The sequence below is a fragment of the Mus caroli genome, unplaced genomic scaffold (genome assembly GCF_978045245.1).
Source record: "Mus caroli unplaced genomic scaffold, Mus_caroli_1 scaffold_12, whole genome shotgun sequence".
Lineage (NCBI taxonomy): Eukaryota > Metazoa > Chordata > Mammalia > Rodentia > Muridae > Mus > Mus caroli.
Genome location: NW_028227267.1, coordinates 51961896 through 51980944, shown reverse-complemented (window position 1 = coordinate 51980944; position 19049 = coordinate 51961896). Strand labels below are relative to the sequence as shown.

General features: G+C 49.7%; 2 protein-coding genes across 4 annotated transcripts; one reads left to right on the top strand and one right to left on the bottom strand.

Annotated features, from left to right (window-relative positions):
- Positions 1 to 3261: 3261 nt before the first annotated feature.
- On the top strand, positions 3262 to 6392 carry Sdr39u1 (short chain dehydrogenase/reductase family 39U member 1). 2 transcript variants are annotated; one of them, XM_021181345.2, is made up of 6 exons: positions 3262 to 3312; positions 3584 to 3690; positions 3775 to 3857; positions 4374 to 4495; positions 5296 to 5439; positions 5673 to 6392. In XM_021181345.2, the coding sequence occupies exons 1-6, from the start codon at positions 3297 to 3299 to the stop codon at positions 6080 to 6082; spliced, it is 882 nt and encodes a 293-aa protein (XP_021037004.1). In that variant the 5' UTR covers positions 3262 to 3296; the 3' UTR covers positions 6083 to 6392. The 2 variants fall into 2 exon arrangements, with proteins under 2 accessions (XP_021037004.1, XP_085684793.1); XM_085828667.1 differs by lacking the exons at positions 3262 to 3312; positions 3584 to 3690; positions 4374 to 4495 and having other exon boundaries at positions 3780 to 3857.
- On the bottom strand, positions 4895 to 18809 carry Khnyn (KH and NYN domain containing). 2 transcript variants are annotated; one of them, XM_021181344.2, is made up of 8 exons: positions 18637 to 18809; positions 17791 to 18008; positions 16163 to 17289; positions 15937 to 16067; positions 15764 to 15860; positions 9585 to 9692; positions 9296 to 9397; positions 4895 to 8820 (listed from the first exon to the last, which is right to left on the bottom strand). In XM_021181344.2, the coding sequence occupies exons 2-8, from the start codon at positions 17989 to 17991 to the stop codon at positions 8571 to 8573; spliced, it is 2016 nt and encodes a 671-aa protein (XP_021037003.1). In that variant the 5' UTR covers positions 17992 to 18008; positions 18637 to 18809; the 3' UTR covers positions 4895 to 8570. The 2 variants fall into 2 exon arrangements, 1 of the variants encoding a protein (XP_021037003.1); XR_003834803.2 differs by having other exon boundaries at positions 8774 to 8820; positions 9525 to 9692.
- Between the last annotated feature and the right edge of the window lie 240 nt (positions 18810 to 19049).

Here is a 19049-nt window from a genome sequence, read left to right as displayed (position 1 = left end):
TGGACCACACCCAAAACCTGGCTTAACCAGCTGTGCCTTAGCTGGCCAATATCCAAAACCAAATGAAACAAGATACTTCTGAGAAAGCAGTGATGACTAACTGCCTAACCACGTGACCTGCCACATCTATGCACTGTGATAAGCAAGGAGGAGAGACAGTACACACTAAAAGAATAAAAATTTACCTCCCCACGCCCAAAAAAGGGAGGGAAAATTTAAAGTAATGATTACCTCGCCCTTTGTCTGGACAGTTTAAGTTTGCTCCACTAGAAATGCTCGTGAGCAAATTAATTACAGAAACTTGTAAACTTACAAGCTGCACATGGTGGCTCAAGCCTGTAACTCCAGAACATGGGAGGCTAAGGCAGGAGGATTGCTGTGAGTCAGAAGCCAGTCTGGGCTACAGAATAAGACTGCAGGAAGAAGAAGAAGAAGGAGGAGGAGGACGAGGAGGAGGAGGAGGAGGAGGAGGAGGGCGTGGTGGCTCACACCTTTAATCCCAGCACTCAGGAGGCAGAGGCAGGGGAATTTCTGAGTTCGAGGCTAGCCTGGTCTACAGAGTGAGTTCCAAGACAGCCAGGGCTACACAGAGAAACCCTGTCTCGAAAAACAAAAAACACCAAAAAAAAAAAAAAAAAGGAGGAGAAAGAAAACATTATTGTAAGTTATATTTTTGTATATCTAAAATATGACTATAAATTTTTAATCCATGTGGTTTTGTTATAAGATATTTTAGACAATAACAAGATTAATAAAATAAGCAACCTGGACCAATCACTTCATCTTAGAAATGACTCCCCTGGGTATTATTCCTCCCCGCATACCCTACCTCCAGAGGAAAATACTACCCTGAATTTCTCATTGTTCTCATGTGTTTATTTATATTTTTACAAGTCGATTTATTAAAAATATCATATTTGTCTTGCTTTTAATATTCAAACAGAATTAATGTATAAATACTTCTGCAACTTCCTTTTTTCTATTTTACATTATAGCTGTGAGGAAATATCAGGGTATGTGGAATTCTGGCTAAGCCAACCCAGCAGGTTTTGCTGAAGGCAAGCATGTTGAGTAATCTTCACTGCCAGCTTGGCTAGGTTTGAAATTGCCTAGGAGACATTTGAGTATGTCTGTGAGGGCATTTCCAGAGAAGTTTAGCTGAAAAGAAAACTCACCCTGACTGTGGGCAGCACCATCCCATACGCTAGAGTCCCAGGCTGACCAGAAGGAAAAGAGTAATCTCACACCCACGTTTATCGCTCTGTCTCCTAACTAGACACCTCCAACTCTGGTCACCGTGCCTTTCATGCCATGATGGATTGGTACCCTCAAAATGTTAGCCGAAAGAACTACTTCCTCTCTTACATTGCAATGCTCACAGCAATGAGAATGGTAGCTTGTCCATACAAACAAATCAAGATGGGAGGACACTACCCCTGGAGGCAGGCACAGGATGAAAACCGAATTGAATGTGGAGAATAACCAAATTATCAAAAAGGGAGTTATTCTAGGTGTCCTTCAACTGAAGAATGGATAAAGAAAATGTAGTACATCTACACAATGAATACTGTTCAGCTATGAGAAATGAAGACATCATGAATTTTGCAGGCAAATGGATGGATCTTGAGAATATCATTCTCAAGGGAGGTAACCTAGTCCCAAAGGGACATGGATGGTATGTATTCACTTATAGGTGGAGATTAGCCATAAAATACAGGATGCCCATGCTACACTCCACAGACCCAAGGAGGATGGGCAGGAGGGAGGGCACAAGCAAAGATGGAAGGGGGATTGGAATGGTCATGGAAGTCAGATGGAGCGAGGGAACTTGGTGGGAGAGGGAATGGGGAGGAGAGGGAAATTCAGGGTTGGGTTGGGGAGGGGCAGAGGAGATGGCCCGGTGACCATGAGAATGAAAGGAAATCTGCAACTAATGGGGGGAACGTAGTGGCCATCTTCAGGAAGAAACAGAAACCTGGGATAAGGGAGGTGCCCAAGAATATATGGGGGCATCCTTAACACTGGGGATATGGAGCCTGGGGAGGCTGCCTGCTATGGTCAGGCAGGAACTCTGGTGGAACAATAAGGACACCAACCCACCCACAAAACTTTTGACCCAAAACTTACCCTGTCTACAAGAAATGTAGGGATTGGGGATGGAGCAGAGACTGAGAGAACAGCCAATCAGTAACTGGCCCAACTTGAGACACATACCATGGGCAAGCACCAATCCCTGACACTATTAATGATACTCTGTTATGCTTGCAGACAGGAGTCTAGCATGGCTGTCCTCTGAGAGTCTCCACCCACCAGCTGACTCAGACAGATGTAGACACCCACAGCCAGACAGTGGATGGAGCTCGGGGACTCTTATGGAAGAATGTGAGGAAGGATTGCAGCCCCTAAGGGGATAGCAACTTCACAGGAAGACCAATCGAATCAACTAACCTGGACCTTTGGGGCTCTCAGAGACTTAACTACCACCAAAGAACATACACGGGCTGGACCTAGTCCTCCCTGCACATAGGTAGCAGATGTACAGCTTGGTCTTCCTGTGGGTCCCACATAGCTGGAGTGGGGGCTGTCCCAAAGGCTGTTGCCTGTCTGTGGAATGTTTTTCTAGCTTGGCTGCCTTGTCTGCCTCAGTGGGAAAGGATGTGCACCAGACACCAAACTTGGTTCTTAAAGTCCCAGAAGACAGTGTGGTTTCTACTGAAAGCAAAAACGCAGCGTTTCTTGATTGGTTTCAGGCCAGGATTATGCCCAGGGACTGAGGCAAATATTTTACATTTTTACATGTTTATAAAGCAGACATGGCCTCCATGTCTGAATGACAACTGGGCATTAGACTTGGTGAAATATGTGTTCCTGGAGGGCCCTAAAACGGATGAACTGGGAAACAGGGGGTGAGATGCACGCTTGTGAGAGCCTTAGCTGCGGAAGCAAGGACAAGAGTGCGCACATGAACTGGAGAAGAAACTCCGACACCCTCGAGTCCTGGCAGAAGGAGGCAGAACAGTGGGAAAAGATGAAGAAGAATTCCACAGTGCCCGCCCCCTCCCCACGCCCAGCGCTTCGCGGTCTAGAGTTGTTCTTTAGGAGCGGATCCTTTCTGCCATCTCTTTTGCGTCATCCACCCCTCTTCCCAGAGAAATTTACGGTCCTTCGCTATTACTATAACTCCTTCCGGGTCGGGGGAGGGTGGGGCACACCTCGTACTGAGATTCGCGTGAGGTGAGGCTCGTAGTCGCGTCCGGTATTTAAATCTCGCGCAGGCGTGCTAGCTCCCTGTCGCTATGCGGGTGCTTGTAGGTGAGGGAGGGCGGAGAGTCGCGGGCCGGCTTAGGCTGCAGCCGAGAGCTGAGAAAACAGGCCCACAGGGTGCAGTCTCCTAAGCAGGCAACCTAGCCTTGGTTTCCCAGCCCCAAAAGCTGAATCTGTGCGACCCTGTGACCTTTGTCACCTCTGCATCGCGGGGTGGGTTGGAGAGGCCTGATGTCAGATGGGGACCGCACCCAAAGGGGCCGCCAGCAGATGACCTACCTCCACCCCGCTGAGTAAACAGTTTGTGCTCTCCCATCAGGTGGCGGGACGGGATTCATTGGGACAGCCCTAACCCAGCTGCTGAAAGCCAGGGGCCACGAAGTTAAATTGGTCTCCAGACAGCCTGGCCCGGGTCGAATTACGTGGGTAGGTCGAGCTTCTGGAAGGTGGGTGGGAGGGCAATTTGCCTGGGAAGGACAGTACCAGCCGGCACTGTACTTTCTCCCACAGAGTGAACTCAGTGAGTCGGGGCTGCCCCTCTGCGATGTTGTCGTCAACCTGGCTGGAGAGAATATCCTCAACCCTCTGCGAAGGTCAACAGGGCCATAAAGCAGATATCACCTGTACAGGGGGGAGAGGGTCGATGCCTGTGACCTGTGCATGGTAGACATAAACTTGTGCAAGTGTCCCCTTAAGCCTTTGGAGCCTGTTATATATCAGCGTCTAATAAAGCCCAGTATTGTGGATAAAGAGATACAGCCCATGCCTATTGGGGGCCGGGGGAGAGAGTCCTATCTTCTTAGCCGCCCCGAGTTATACATTAAGACAGGCTTAGGCCGGGCGTGGTGGCGCACGCCTTTAATCCCAGCACTTGGGAGGCAGAGGCAGGCGGATTTCTGAGTTCGAGGCCAGCCTGGTCTACAGAGTGAGTTCCAGGACAGCCAGGGCTATACAGAGAAACCCTGTCTCGAAAAAACCAAAAAAAAAAAAAAAAAAAAAAAGACAGGCTTAGGACAACTGGCTGACTAGGAGGGGAGCCGGATGAGTGGGGAGGATATGGTCTAGGTGCATGTCTGCACTTCCGACCTTTTCTTTCATCTTCTCTGCAGATGGAATGAAACCTTCCAAAAAGAGGTTCTTACCAGCCGCTTGGATACCACCCACTTGCTAGCCAAAGCCATCACTGAAGCTGCACACCCACCTCAGGCTTGGATTCTAGTCACAGGTGTAGGTATGCCCCCAAATCGCCAGCCTCTTACATTAACGGAGCCAGGGAGAACAGAGCAAGCAGTTGAGGCCCTTGGGGCTTGCACCAGAAACACAGGTCCTTCCCAGGGTCACTGCCTAGGCCTCCAGCCTTGCAGGTTCTTCCTGATCCAGATCTGTACTGTCACAGTCTGGTCTTTATGGGTGTGGAAAGGCAGAGTGCGGGTGTGGGGTACTTGACTAGAGAGCCTTTATTGGGAGCCCTCAGAGAAAGAGGTGTGGTACGGGTCCTAGTGCTGAAGGCATCTCCCCACTCCCACACCCCTTGCTTTTTTGCACTGCAGTTCTTTATGAAGAGCTCCCTTTGTTGTGTCTCCTTTGAGACGACACAATTACAAACAATTAAAATGAGTAGTAGCCACCATACTATTATATACATATTATTTAATCCTTACAACTTTATGAGGTAGGTACAGTTACTCCCATACTGAGGATGCAAATTTTTTCATACGGAGAAGTAACTTGCCAAAAAAAAAAAAAAAAAGTCACAGATGTCAAGAATGGTAGAGTTCAAGCAGCTTAGCACCTATTTTTCTGTCCCTACCCACTACAAGCTAGCGAGCGGCCTCTGGACACAGCCTGACAGCCAAAAGCTAGATGTTCAGGCATGGACACACGGAGAAGCTCAAGGGGGAAACTGTTCTGGTTCTTTCTTCTCCTGTGGAAACCCAAAGGGCAGAGGAGACTGAGGCTAAGGAGCCTTTCACTACAAAGGGCCCAGCAGGCCAGGGACCGCCAGAGCAAACGAACGCTCTTCCATGACAGCTTACTACCAGCCAAGCCTGACTAAGGAGTATGATGAAGACAGCCCAGGAGGGGATTTTGACTTTTTCTCCAACCTGGTAACCAAATGGGAAGCAGCAGCCAGGCTTCCTGGAGAGTCTACACGCCAGGTTGTGGTACGTTCAGGTGAGGACCAAGGGCCTGGGAACCAGGCAGCGAGGACGATTCCTGGGCTGAGCTTGCAGGGAGAGGACACCATTGCCTTAGCTAGCAGAGGGGAAATCCCCAAAAGCCCCACAGCCCTCAACTCTGCCCACTCCACGTGCACACGGGAAGACCGTGAGGAAGGGAGAGGGGAAAGCAGAGTCGTGCAAACTTTCAAGGCTAAGCAACCTCCCTGTACCACCTCTCTACTTTAGGGGTTGTGCTGGGCCGTGGAGGCGGCGCCATCAGCCACATGCTTCTGCCCTTCCGCCTGGGCCTAGGAGGCCCCATCGGTTCAGGTCGCCAATTCTTCCCCTGGATACACATTGGTGACCTGGCAGGAATTCTGAATTATGCCCTTGAAGCAAACCACGTCCAAGGAGTCCTGAATGGAGTGGCTCCAGCATCTACAACTACCAATGCTGAGTTTGCCCAGGCCTTGGGTGCTGCCCTGGGCCGCCCAGCCTTCATACCTGTCCCCAGCACTGTGGTACGAGCAGTCTTTGGAGAACGTGCCATCATGCTGTTGGAAGGGCAGAAAGTGGTCCCTCGGCGGACACTGGCTACTGGCTACCAGTACTCCTTCCCAGAGCTGAGGGCTGCCTTGAAGGATGTTGTAGCCTGAGCAGAGAAGGAGCCCCAAGGCAGAAGCTGGGGCCTGCTCCTGCATTCTGAGAAGTGGGTCAGGTGATGACCCCTGCACTTGAGATCAGAAGCCATCTGGGTCTTAGACTCTGCCCGCCCCCTTTCTTCCCATGTTCGTTGATCCACCCCTATCTGAGAAACTCCAGCCTCAAGGATATAATCTCATTCTAACCTTCACCTCTTCAACTTCTTGTGGCTTCTGTGTCACATTGTTGCCCTGGTTCTCCTATATGCTGTGTAGACAATGTTCTACAGTTGCGGCAATAAAGATAGAATATGTCGTCGCTAGATCACTGGCTTCAGCTGTCTCTTTGGCTTATCTTCCCCTAGAATTATCTGAAGAACTATTACCCTACATGGCTCTTCTCCTAAGCTGGGTTCTGAACGTTTTAATATGCAATCTCTCCTCATCTTTTCCTTTCTCAGTCTCTCTTTCCAAATGAACTGGTGAGACATGAGGTTTTATGACAGATTAAAGACGATATATATAAAGATCTATCTCCAGTGAGTTCTGGTGTCACCCTGACCACCTGTTCAGAGGATGCCAGCAAAAGTGGAGAAAGGGCCCTGTGGGTTAGCCTTCAGCATTTACCAAACAGCCATGAGTTAATATAATAAACACGTACAGGTCCCGGCTTGTCATACTGCAGTAAGACGTCAGTGTCCCTCTATAAGCTTGGTCTCTCATCTTCTCAGGAACATTCAGCCTTCCAGGGCCCTCAGGGAAGGGAAGATAACCCCAGCCTTCTGCATACCCACCATCATGGCAAGAGAAAAGAGAAGACACCAATCCTAAGCTTAAAAGGCAGCTCTACCAGCCCCAGTCCAGACCACTCTCTTCTTCTCCCTTGTCATTCCCCTAATCAACTTGTCCCCAACACCTAATCAATCTGGTGTGAAATGAAAATCACCCAATGAAACAGACAAAGACACTGGGACCCAGAGAGCCACATAGTTAACTCCATGTCACTTGGAATAAGTCAGAGCTAGAAAGGCATCTAATTCAGGGACTTGCTACATGAACCCAGTGGCACCTGCCTTACCTTTTTATACCTCTACCTGACTCTGGCCTCTAAGAAGTTGACTAGCCCTAAATTACTCCTGGGGAAGGTAAAAGTAACAGAGAAGCAGGTTAGACTACACGAGAGAAGAAACTGCTTAACACATCCAAGTAAGGAGTGTGCCACCTTGCAGACAGTACATTCCCCGGCACAGACAGAGTTCAAACAGATACAGAGCAATGACTTGTGGGAGTTAGAATGTAAACAGCTTGTCATGACAGGTCAATGGAGTCGGTCTGTAACCAATCAGGTATCTCGATCCTGATGCTTCAGCTTCCGCTTCCCATACACAGAAGGTAGCAGTGTGTCTTGCCGAAAGAAACCTGTCTTCCATAAAGGAAATATTAGATAGATCCCACTAATACTGTCACTGCCAATCATGACGTCGTGGGTTTGGCGAATAGGCTCAACACCAGATAGAAGATTTAACCAGGGCCTTGTCAATCTGTAAACAAACACTTGAAATGCAACTGAGCAGCTGCCATTTATAGGAGCCCTGAGAGTATTTAAGTAATGCAACCATTCGCCCTGACTTGACTATTCTGTTAACGTGCGTTTCGAAGGTCGCTGAAAAGGGATGCAGCCATTTACAGGGCATGTTCTACTGAAAGCCCAGCGTTAACATCGAGGGAGTGGACAGTGGACATCTCTGAATGTGAAGTTCTGGCTAGGGAGCCTGAGCAGCCAGCCACAGGCAGACACGCCTGAGCCATGACCCAAGTACAGGTCCTCATGGGAGCCTTCTTCTCTGTTCTCATTTCCCTCAACCTCGGGTTATCTTTATGCCTGATGGATAGACATAAGTAAAGGCCAAGCAATTCTGTCAAGGTCACAGGCAGGCACAACTGAGACTGGAAGCCTGCCCGCCTCTGCCTTCTGGTTCTCAGCTGGCCCACTGCAACAGCCCACTTAGCGCTATGACCCCTCTGGGAGTCAGCATTCCTCTGGACACGCCAGGGTAAAGCTCAGCCTATCCCACCACTCAGAGGAGCAGCCAGAGGGTGCTTTCTTTCTCAGCTTAGCCTTTTTGTTGCCTCCAGCCTACCCTATCCTCCAACTAAGGAACTTGGTAGTAAAGCCACAGGCGCAGTCTCCAGGAACAGCCTCTACACCTTACAGAAGCCCTCTCTAAAGACAGAGTTGAGGAGTTGAGTCTGATCAAAACCTCCTAAGAGCTGGCTTCGTGGTCCTTCCTCAGGTTGAGTCATTTTAAGGACCTGACCTCAAACTACCCCAGGCAAAGAGTATTCCCACACTCAAATTCTCTTCTCTGGTGCTTCCTCTGGCCAAAGCACCATCTTAGAGTGGGTCTAGGTCATGGCTGAGCAGCAGAGGGACTGTAAGAGAAGGGGCGGGGCTGGGGGAGGCTGACTCTAATAGGGCAGCAGCTATGCAGGGCAGAAAGGCTCAGAAGTTGAGACTCAGCAGGGCCTCAGAAAGCTGGTTAATATCCCGGCAGTATGGTTCCCGCTGCAGGATGAAGTCCACCTTGTGGTCCTGACCCCAAAACACTTCGAGCAGCTGGCGCCGCAGCCGCTCTGTCTCCCGGGTCTTCCGAATGCCACCATTGCTCCTCTCCACTTCCTTCCCCTGCTGCTGATTGGCATGCTCTGTGGAACCTTTAGAGGGCTGCTGAGACTTAGAAGAGCCCTGTTTCCTGGAGAAAAAGCAGAATAAGAACTAATAAGCACTCTGGAGGAAAAACTGGGCCTCCAGGAACCCCAGCCAAGCGGACCTATTTCTAGCTGTAGGAAATGAATTTGTGAAGTTGCCTAAGCAGGCCACTGAGTGGCAGTACCAACTGCCTTGGAAGACAGTACCCTAAAGAGATGTCCTTATTTAATCATTTGTTAATGGGCCAAAGGAAGGTGTGGGGCACAAACAGTTATCACTACATGCAACCACCTCCCAAATAGCTCCATCAAACACACTGACCAGAAGAGAAAATAAAAGTTCCCCCACCTAGTATGAAGGTTTGTACCAGGACTCCCTGGGGAGGTTTTAAAGGCCAGGTCAGCAAACTCAAGACTACTGCAGAATTAAGCCAGCCCAAGCTGTGACACTCCATCCAACCCTCCAATCCTTCAGAGAAGAGCAGACCTACAGGCTGCCTGCAGAAGCAGGAGCATTACCTGACTGGCTTCTTCAGGAACTCATCCAGGGTGGGGCCATTTCGCCCCAGTGGGTCATCTGGGACCATGAAGAGGTTCCCCACAAAGGTGAAGGGCAGCAGGCTAAAGGAGGAAAGAGGACGTCACAGAGATGACCTGGCTACCTCCCAGGCGTCTGGAACCAGCACCACCAGGAGCTACTGGCTATCATCCTTTGAGGCATCTTCAAGCCCTTCCCCAGGATTCTCACCCAGTGGCCAGAGAAGAGCTGGTTTAGAGAAAGGTGTGAGCCGGTGCCCTATTCTCTCACCGCTCTCTGATGATCGCCATCCACTTGTCAGACTCCTCAGCCAGATCCCGGAACTGGTCATTGGAGACAATGATCCCATCCGTTTCTTCAGCCAGCTTCACCATGAACCTGTCTCAAAACACAGACACCATTCTGGGATTCTCCAACGAGCTGACCCCACAGTAAGATATCAGCACCTATGACCCACTTCTGGTGATGGAGGTCAGTCTCCAAACTCATTTACTTAACTGAAGAAGGGTGAGGAGGGCTTCTTGGGAATTGAGCCCAGACCCTCATGCATCCTAAGCAAATGCTTTACCACTGAGATAGTATGTAGGTATGTAGGTAGGTAGATGATAGATACATACATACATATGTACATACATACATACATAGATGATAGATAGGTAGATAGATTCATAGATACATAGATGACACAGATGATAGATACAAAGATTGATGATAGATGATAGATGTCTGTAGATGACCAACAGACAAATAGATAATAGACAGATCATAGATACATGATAGATAATAGATAAATAGATGATTGATAGAAACATATAGATGATATATAATAGGCAGACCGACAGATAGATGATAGATAGATAGATAGATAGATAGATGACAGACAGATAATAGGCACATGAATGTAGGTTAGATATAGATAGACAGACAGATGATAAGATACATAGATGCATAGATGATAGACAGGCAGACAGAGATAGAGACCAACAAGTTGGGGCAGAGCAGGGCGACAGGCAGGATATGGTGGCATACACCTTTAATCCCAGCACTCAGAAGGCAGAGACAAGTGAATCTCTGTGAGTTCTAAGCCAGCCTGGCCTACATAGTTCCAGGATAGCCAGGGCTACATAGAGAGAAACTGTCCCAAAAACAAACAAAAAAATCAAAGACAGGATCTTGCTAAGTTACTTGGTCTAGCCTTGAATTTGCTCTGTAGCCCAAGTAGGCTTTGAACTCTCAGTCATCCTGCTTCAGTCTCCCAAGTGGCTGAGATCACAGCCTGTGCCTCCACAGTTAGCTTCTCACCTCAGCATCACCCAGCTACACGTGACTGACTAGACACAGAGCGAGATTAGAGAAGAAACAGTGAAGAACCCAAGGCAGTCTTCCAATATCACCATTCACTACAGCCTTCACTCAACACTAAGAACCAGTAAGAGCTAGCTCTAACTCTCTCCCACCCCACCCGTCACTCACAAACCTGCATTTATCCTCTGAAAAGTTCCCACTGAAGAACTTCCCACACTGCCTTCCTTCCCAAGGCCACAACCACCTTAATAATTCAGACATTAAAACTAAGACTGCTGCCCAGCCTTCTACCAATTCATTTGCCTTACCTAACTGCCCACCGTCCTCCAGTCTCACCTGCTTCCCCTTACACAGAGCTCTTCCACACCTGCCCTTCAGCCCAACCCAGCCCAAGTGAAAGACTTCGCCTAAAGGTCGCATGTCCAGGCCTGGCAGCTAAGAGCCTCCATGTCACCCTTCCAGTCTTCTCTCTCTCAGAATTCCCTCAAGTGCCCTCAACTCCAGCTAAGATCAACAATCAGATTACTCTCTTAACACATGCTCTGCTATCTGACTTCAATTTCTTAAACTATTCCCTCCGTCTCCGAATGCATCCTAAGCCCTTACAGTGAAAGCCACCTAAGGAGATTCCTTTCTGGCAATATGGCTTGCTTGGTAGAGTGCCCAGCCTGCATGCACGAGGCCCTAGGTTCAGTCTCCAGGACCACATAAACCGAGCGTGGCAACAGCAACTGCAGCACTCAGGAGGAGGAGACAATGGAATCCGTTCAAGGTCATTCTCAGTTACTCACTGAGCCTGGGCCCAGCCTAGGCTATGGGAGACCGTATCTCAAAAAATAAATAGAAAAATAAAACTTCAAAGTTTTTTGTTATTGTTTCTAAGGGTTTGTGCTTTTGGTTTTGATTTTTGATGGTTTGGGGATTTTTGTTTGTTTGGTTGGTTGGTTGGTTTTTGGTTTGTTTTTTATGTATACTGGTGCTCTGTCTGTCTGAATGTATGACTACAGACCAGAGGAGGGCATAAGATTGTGAACTGTCGTGTGAGTGCTAGGAACTGAACTCAGAACCTCTAGAAGATCAGCCAGTGCACCTAACCTCTGAACCATCTCTCCAACCCAAAATTTAAAAATTTTTAAAGACACCTGAGGCCCACTTTAGTAGTCCTCTTGTTTTGTTCTCTTTTTGTTTTATTTCAAGATAGGACGTCACATAGTCTAGGCTTGCCTCCAACTCACCAAATAGCTAAAACAACCTCAAACTACTCATCTCCCTGCCTCTGCCTCTGCCTCTGCCTCTGCCTCTGCCTCTGCCTCTGCCTCTGCCTCTGCCTCTGCCTCTGTCTCCATGTCCCAAGTACTGGCATTAAAGATTATTTGCCACCATGCCCAGGCCCCACAGTAACATTCACAAGGTGGTAGGTAGACTTTAGACTTTTAAAGTCAAAGAGATCCAGCCCATCCCACATCCTTCTCAATGAACAACCCTTCCTTCCTGTAAAACGCAGTCACAATAGGGCTCCCTTCCCCCAGGCCCTGAAGTGCTTGATTCACAGAGGATCCTGGACCAACTCTCACCCCAGAGTTCTTTCTCCAAGTCAGGCATCTAGTTAGAAGTGGGTGGTCAGTATCCGAAAGGCATTGTGGTACAGAGAACAGGTGGTAGGGAAGCAAGCTAAGGGAATGCTATGCTCTGTGACATACAGAGATGTTTTCTAGTTAAGCAGTTTACTGCTCTCCTGTAAGGAGACGCCCTGCTCTGCGGCGGCAGTCATTTGCCAGGCCCTGCTGTGCTCTACTGCGATGATGTTTCCATAGTGAAGAAAAATTCCAAGGTTAGATCATGTACCCACCAGGTTCTACGGAACTATGCATTAAAACTGACTCAGCCTCCAGTATCAATTCTGTTACAATGCTGATATGGGCAACAAGTTACTGTCTAAGATATATTGAAACCTAGGCCTAAAACAAAACAGCAGCACTTAGGAGGCAGAAGCAGGAGAAGCAGCACAAACTCAAAGCCAACCTGGCCTATATGGATGAAGCACTAGTCTGGCTCAGGGCTTCATAGTGAGATCCTGTCCAAAGAAGACCCAGTCGCAGCAGCAGTGTTCTGGTTGGGTTTTGGGTTTGGAGGGGAGCTTTTTGGCTTTGTTTTCAACTTGACACAATATAGTTATCTAGAAAGAGGACCCTCAGTTGAGAAAAATGACTCATCAAATTGCCTGTAGGCAAGTGTATGGGGACATTTTTTTGATTGTTAATTGATAAAGAAAGGACCAGCCCATGTTGGGCAGTGCCACCTCTAGGCAAGTGGCCCTGGGTGGTATAAAAAAGCCAGCTGATGGGCTGGAGAGATGGCTCAGCAGCTAACAGCACTGACTGCTCTTCCAGAGGTCCTGGGTTCAATTCTCAGCGACCACAAGGTGGCTCACAACCATGTGTAATGGGATCCGATGCCCACTTCTGATGCGTCTGAAGACAGTGACAGTGTACTCATATAAATAAATCTTTAAAGAAAGAAGAAAAAGAGAGCCGGCTGCGCATGTCAGTAAATAGCGCACCTCTGCAGTCTCTGCACCAATCCCTGCCTCCAGGTTTCTGCCCTGACCTCCCATCAGAGGTGACTATTGCCTGAAAGTTTATGATGAGCTAAAACCCTTCCTCCTCACACTTCTTAGGATCACGGCATGTATCACAGCAACAGAAACCTAACTAAGACACAAAGAAAGTGAGGCACCTTTTGTAAAATACTAGCTACTTCTCAGAAGTAAAGACTAAATATCTGGAAAGATAAAACATATAATCACTCTGCTGGTTAGCTTTTAATTGTCAACCTACTACAATCTGGAATCTCCTGAGAAGCATTCACAATGAAGGACTGTCTGGAGCAAGTGATCTGTAAGAATGTCGTTAATTAAAATGGAAAGATCCATCCACTGTGAGTGGCACCATTCCCTAGGCAGCAGATCCCGGATCCTATAGGAAGTGAGCTGAGCACTATCATGTATGCATTCATGGCTCCTTGTTCCTGATTATGGGTGTGATGTGACCGGTTCCCTTAAGTTCCTGTTACTGTGATTTCCCAGCTATGGTGGACTGTAACCTGAACCGCCGGACAGTAACCTGAAACTAGGAGCTAAAGTTATCCTTCTTAAAGTTGCTTTTTTTTAAAAAAGAGTTATTTGTTTTATGCATATGGGTACACTGTAGCTGTCTTCAGACACATCAGAAGAGGGCATCGGATCCCATTACAGATGGTTGTGAGCCACCATGTGGTTGCTGGGAATTGAACTCAGGACCTCTGGAAGAACAATCAATGCTCTTAACCACTGAGCCATCTCTCCAGCCCTTTAAGTTGCTTTTCTAATTTGTGTTTGTGTGTGTGTGTGTGTGTGTGTGTGTTTGTGTGTGTGTGTGTTTGTGTTTGTGTGTGTGTGTGTGTGTGTGTGTGTGTGTGTGTGTGTGGCGTGCGGGTACACACATGTGACACAATGAGAATGTGGAGATCAGAGAACAACTTGCGGAAGTCAGCTTACTCCTTCTACCATTTGAGCCCAAGGATCCAACTCGAGTTGCATGTGTCTGCACACACACATCACGGGCTCACAAAGCCCAGATTAGGGTGTTAGACTCATTGGAGCTGTGTGTGCTATAATGGTGTGAGTGCCAGGAAACAAACCTGAAGGAGCAAGGAGCACTTGTAACCCCTGAGCCATTGCTCCAGCCCTTCAGTTGCTTCTTTCGGAGTATTTTATCGCCAGTATAGGAAAATAAACTAAGATAATCACGGTGACTTGGAAACTAATTTTTAAAAACTGAATGAACATCCTAAGGAATAAGTATTGATAGCTGTTGAAAGACTGTAAATAGGGCCGGAGAGATGGCTCAAAAGTTAAGAGCACTCGCTGTGCATGCAAAAGACCTGGTTCCCAGCAGCCACAGCAGGAAACTCACAATGCCCTGTAACTCCAGCTCCAGAAGATCCGACACCCTTTTCAGGACTCTGTGGGCACCAGGCATGCACACAGTGCACATCCATGCATGCACGCAAAACACTACTACCCATAAAATAAAATGTAATGTTTACAACGATTTAAAAGTAGCTGATTAGCTTTAAACTGCATATATTTCCATACCATGTGTGCACAACTATGGCAGGAATAAATCCTATGTTTTCTGTTTTGCCTACAAGGTAACCTTAAATTCTAATTTTTTATTGCCAAGGGAGTTGACCACTTAGCTTCTGTCTCTCTCTGGAAATAGAGATGGTATTTTATTTATCACTTTTTGCCTTTATTTTTTCTTTTTAGTTTATTAAAACACGGTCTCATCGCCTTATTGTCCAGGCTAGCCTGGAACACACTTTGTAGCTCATGCTGGCCTCAAATTAATGGAGACTATCCTGCTTCAGTCTCTCATGTGCTGGGAGAACAGGAGCGACTACCACACCCAGCTTCATGCAACACTTAACTGGGCCCATGCAGTGTTACGAGGGAACGAGGGAACGTCGCTAGACTTCTAGACGTCCCTCCAGCTTAGCACCAGGAATGAGGCAAGCACATACCTTAGCTTCTTTTGGAATTCACAAGGAGGGTAAATGAATGGAGATGGATCCTGAGATAAAGAGGTTGATTTGATTCACTGAGAGGTGGGGCCGAGGCCATAGAGAAAGCAGATCCCTAAGGGAACCTGGGGCTCTGACTCCGACATTCCCTTCCGTCCTGAGTCTGGTGGCCTCTCGCCATATCCTGTTCCAGACCCTCCTAGCATTCAAAGACTGTGTTTCTGCATTCTGTTTACTTTAAAGGTTTGCTCTCCTTTTCCCAGAATGTTCAAACAATTTCTCTACATTTGGAAATTCTGTCAGCTCTATATGCCACCAGCTTTTGCAGATCTCAATTGCACAGTATTTCCTGGACAATAAAGCATTCTATATAAATACGAGGTGTATAGCGAGCAGGCAAACCATCACTGTCTACAGTCTTTCTCCTCTCACCTGCAGAGCTGAGCTACCCATCATTTGTCCCACTGAAACTAGCTCTACTACTGAGGCTGGAAGACAGAGGTCGGGAGCATCTCTGTCCTACTCCAAATCCCACTAGATTCCTTAGAAAGCAAACTCAGGGCCAGGAGAGGAACAATTACCTGTCATCATAAGAAGAAATCCTCTTGCCATCCATGACTCGTGAGGGTGTCAGGGAAAGCAGACTCAGGGAATACAACTTCTGCAGGAAGTGACTCTCTGTAGAACACAGTACAACAGGGTTCTCAAGGTGGACCCAGCCTCACCAGGACACAGATGACCAGACCCAACTTACCTCTGACCTTGGAATCTTTACTGAAGCGCCACTGAGGCACAAAGACGGTTATGTCACGGTGGCCACGGTCCCAGAAGTACTGTACAGCGAGAGCAATACCCCGACTGGAAAAGTAATGCTGGAGTCCGTGCCTGTTATGGAGAGCGTCGACGTCAGGACCCCGAGGAGGCTGCGGCACCAGCCCCTCAGCGGCTATCTCCAGAACTCAGTCCCACCAGCTACTTACACCATGGCCACATTGCTGCCATCAATGACAATGTGACGGAGATCTGGCTGGCCAGGAACATTGGCAAGGCACAGGGTGAAAGGATCCTGTAAGGCTTCCTGGAAACGCTGCGTGCCAGTCACCAAGTTGCCCCCACGAGTGCCTCGCTTCCATGGAGACCCTCGGCCTCGAGCCCCAGCCTGCTGCTTGTCTCCCCTGTCTCCCCGATCTCGATCTCGATCTCGGTCTCCACAGGGCCATGGGGGTTCCGGCGCGGGCGGAGGGCTAGGCACTCTCGGAGGTGAGGTGCTCCCATTGTGGAGCCGCTGGAGGAGAGAGGCTCCCCGGGTTGGAGCTGCCCTCTGACAGGGCACATGCGCACCTGAAGATTCACCCTGCACACTGAACCCTCCTCTTTGCTGAGGAACCTCCTGTTTCCCCAAGGCCTTTCCCTTCAAGGATGCCACCTCCTCTGCTCCTCCATCTGCTAGCTGTGACCTGTAAGCCACTCCAGGCTCCCAGACCTCTTCCCCAGACAGCTCCTTCCGCCCTGAACCCATGTCCCTGACAGCATCCTGTTTCCTTTCCTCCTTCTCCACAGTATGACTTTGTCCTCTTACTGCTCGCGACTTTCCCGACCCTGCCACTCCGGTGCCTACGGATTCCCTGCCTTCATTCAAGGGAGCCCTGACTCCCTGAAACTGAGGACTCAACAGGCCTGGGCTCCCCACCTCACGAGATGGACCCTGCCCTCTGGATGCCTCCTGCACCAGGCTTAGGAGCTCCTCCTGCACGGCCAGGGGCAACTGCAGCAGGGCCTCTGTGTAGGCATCCTTCCTAGTCTGCAGCAAGGCCAAGAAGTCTCTCAGCACTCCGCCATTGTCAGGGGCTCCGGGACAAGACTGTAGCTGAAGGTCCCAGCTCAGCCGTTGCACTAACTCCTCCACCCGGCTCTGGGCCATCACAAACGCCTCGGTTAGGCCACTGATCATCAGAGAGCCAGGAAGCAGAGGTACCAGGTGGGCAGATGTACTCCAGGCCAGGCAGTCAAGGAAGAAACCTTGGGCTCCCAGAAAGATGCAGTGCAGTCTGGGTGGGTAGTGGATCTCACTCTGTAGTTCTGGGCTGCAGAGCCCCTTCAGGTATTCCTAGATGGGGAGGTCAGAGAGGGAACTTCTAGAAGCCATCCCTTTCAGATTCACTGCTCTCCCTGAGCTCCAAGCTATTACATCATCTAAGTAGATACTGTTTCTATTCACACTGTAGACCTAAGGAAATGTAAGAACAGACCAGAGGGCTGTCAAGTGATGGAGCCTATTGGCCTTGGGTGCAAAGGGGGGAAAATGTGGCCAGCCCCCTCTCAACCCCAGGGAATTCCCTGGCAAGGCCCACCTGTACAGAGGGGATTACCTTACTATCTCCAAGAGCATGAAGTGATATGTTTCTAAAGGCCTGAAGAACCTAGGCGGCACGGCAGAAGTGAAACCAAAATTCTAAATAAAAAGGGCTGCTGAGTTCCTCAAAGCTCAAGAGAGAGGCAGCCAATAAGATTGCCAAGAGGCATTTCCCAGTCCCTCCTCCGACTCGGCCTCAGGAGGGGCAGCATCCTAAAAGGCTTTGTAGCAGCCCTAAAAGGAAGAGGACTTCACCTTGGCTCTACAGACGTTCTCCTTGGGGCCCTCAAGCTGCAACCAGATATGAGGATTCTCTGGGCAGTCTTTGGAGAGGACGCTCATTCCCACGTTGAAGATACGCTCCAAGCAAGCCTGCTGCTCCCGAACCTTGGCCTCGGCCTCCGCAGACACCGCAAAGCGGTCGGGAGTCGGGGAGGCAAACCCCCAAGTAGACATGGCTTCTACCTGGAGTCCTGGAAGGGCAGAGGCAATCTCAAAGTCTCTGTCTTCCTTCAACCCAAATCCTAATCATATGGCATACATCCAACAATCAACAGGTCGCACCTAGTGACAGAACTGGTAAACAACCCCAGGAGATAGCAAGTCCACCTCGCGGGTGGAGAATATAGAAAATCATCTATACACAGGCCTCTCCCTGAGAGTAAGCCCTTCTTAAACAAGGCTAGCTGGGGTGGGCGACTGGCCAGAGGAAACTGATGACCACCGCCCTGGGAAGGGACGAGTGAGAGGGCCTCCAGCTCATTCTGAGGGTCACAAGAAGTGGGTGGTTGAGGAAAGAGTCCCAGAGCTGCTGAGAGGTCTCGGATTTTTTGAGTAGAGGAGGGCCTCTTGGGAAATGAATACGCGCCAGAGGCTCTAACAGTGTAGTGCTGGGGTGGGGGGTTCCCCTGTCCGCCTTATTCCTTCACTAGCCACTCCCACCTCCCCGCCCCCCCCCCCCCCCGTTTGTCCACTGCCAAGCATCCCACCCGGGGCCCGGGGCATAGCCCGCCCTCCCACAGCCTGCGGCGGCCGCCCCCAGCCCGACCACCCTCCCGCCGCGGCCTTCAGCTCCCGATCGCCGGGAAGGGGGGCGCCTACCGCCAAAGCCGCGAGTTCCGCCCGCTCCTCTAGGTGCCCGCGGCGGGGGAGGAGGGGCCCGCGCTTCTCCCGCGCCCCAGGGGCCTGGGGCTGGGAGCCCGAACCTAGGAGGGCCTACTCGGATCCTTCACCCAACCTAGACTTCTCTCGTCAACAACGCGTTGTGGCTTTGGAGTCACTTTCCGGCCCGGGGCGGAGCCAGCTCGGCTCCTCCCCCGCTAGGGCCGCACTGGCCAGGGCTCGGGGCAGGGCTGCGCGCCTCCTCCCGGGCTCCGCCTGCTGCCCTGCAGCCGAGCGACCCGCCCTCCACATCCCCTGCGGGGCCTACTGGGTCACTGACATTCACCCCACCCCCAACGCCTCCTGCCAACTCTCACGTTCGCCTCCAGTTCCTGGGGTCCTTGGGAGTTCTG

What these genes read in the sequence shown, in the direction of transcription:
- Sdr39u1 (XM_021181345.2), top strand. An exon ending in GATTCTAGTCACAGGTGTAG is followed by an intron (nt 4,496 to 5,295) that starts GTATGCCCCCAA and finishes CTTCCATGACAG; the next exon opens with CTTACTACCAGCCAAGCCTG. An exon ending in CCAGGTTGTGGTACGTTCAG is followed by an intron (nt 5,440 to 5,672) that starts GTGAGGACCAAG and finishes TCTCTACTTTAG; the next exon opens with GGGTTGTGCTGGGCCGTGGA.
- Khnyn (XM_021181344.2), bottom strand. Translation starts at nt 17,991, where the DNA reads ATGTCTACTTGGGGGTTTGCCTCCCCGACTCCCGACCGCTTTGCGGTG. An exon ending in GGCAGCAATGTGGCCATGGT is followed by an intron (nt 16,068 to 16,162) that starts GTAAGTAGCTGG and finishes TCTCCATAACAG; the next exon opens with GCACGGACTCCAGCATTACT. An exon ending in TTCCTGAAGAAGCCAGTCAG is followed by an intron (nt 8,821 to 9,295) that starts GTAATGCTCCTG and finishes CTTTTTCTCCAG; the next exon opens with GAAACAGGGCTCTTCTAAGT.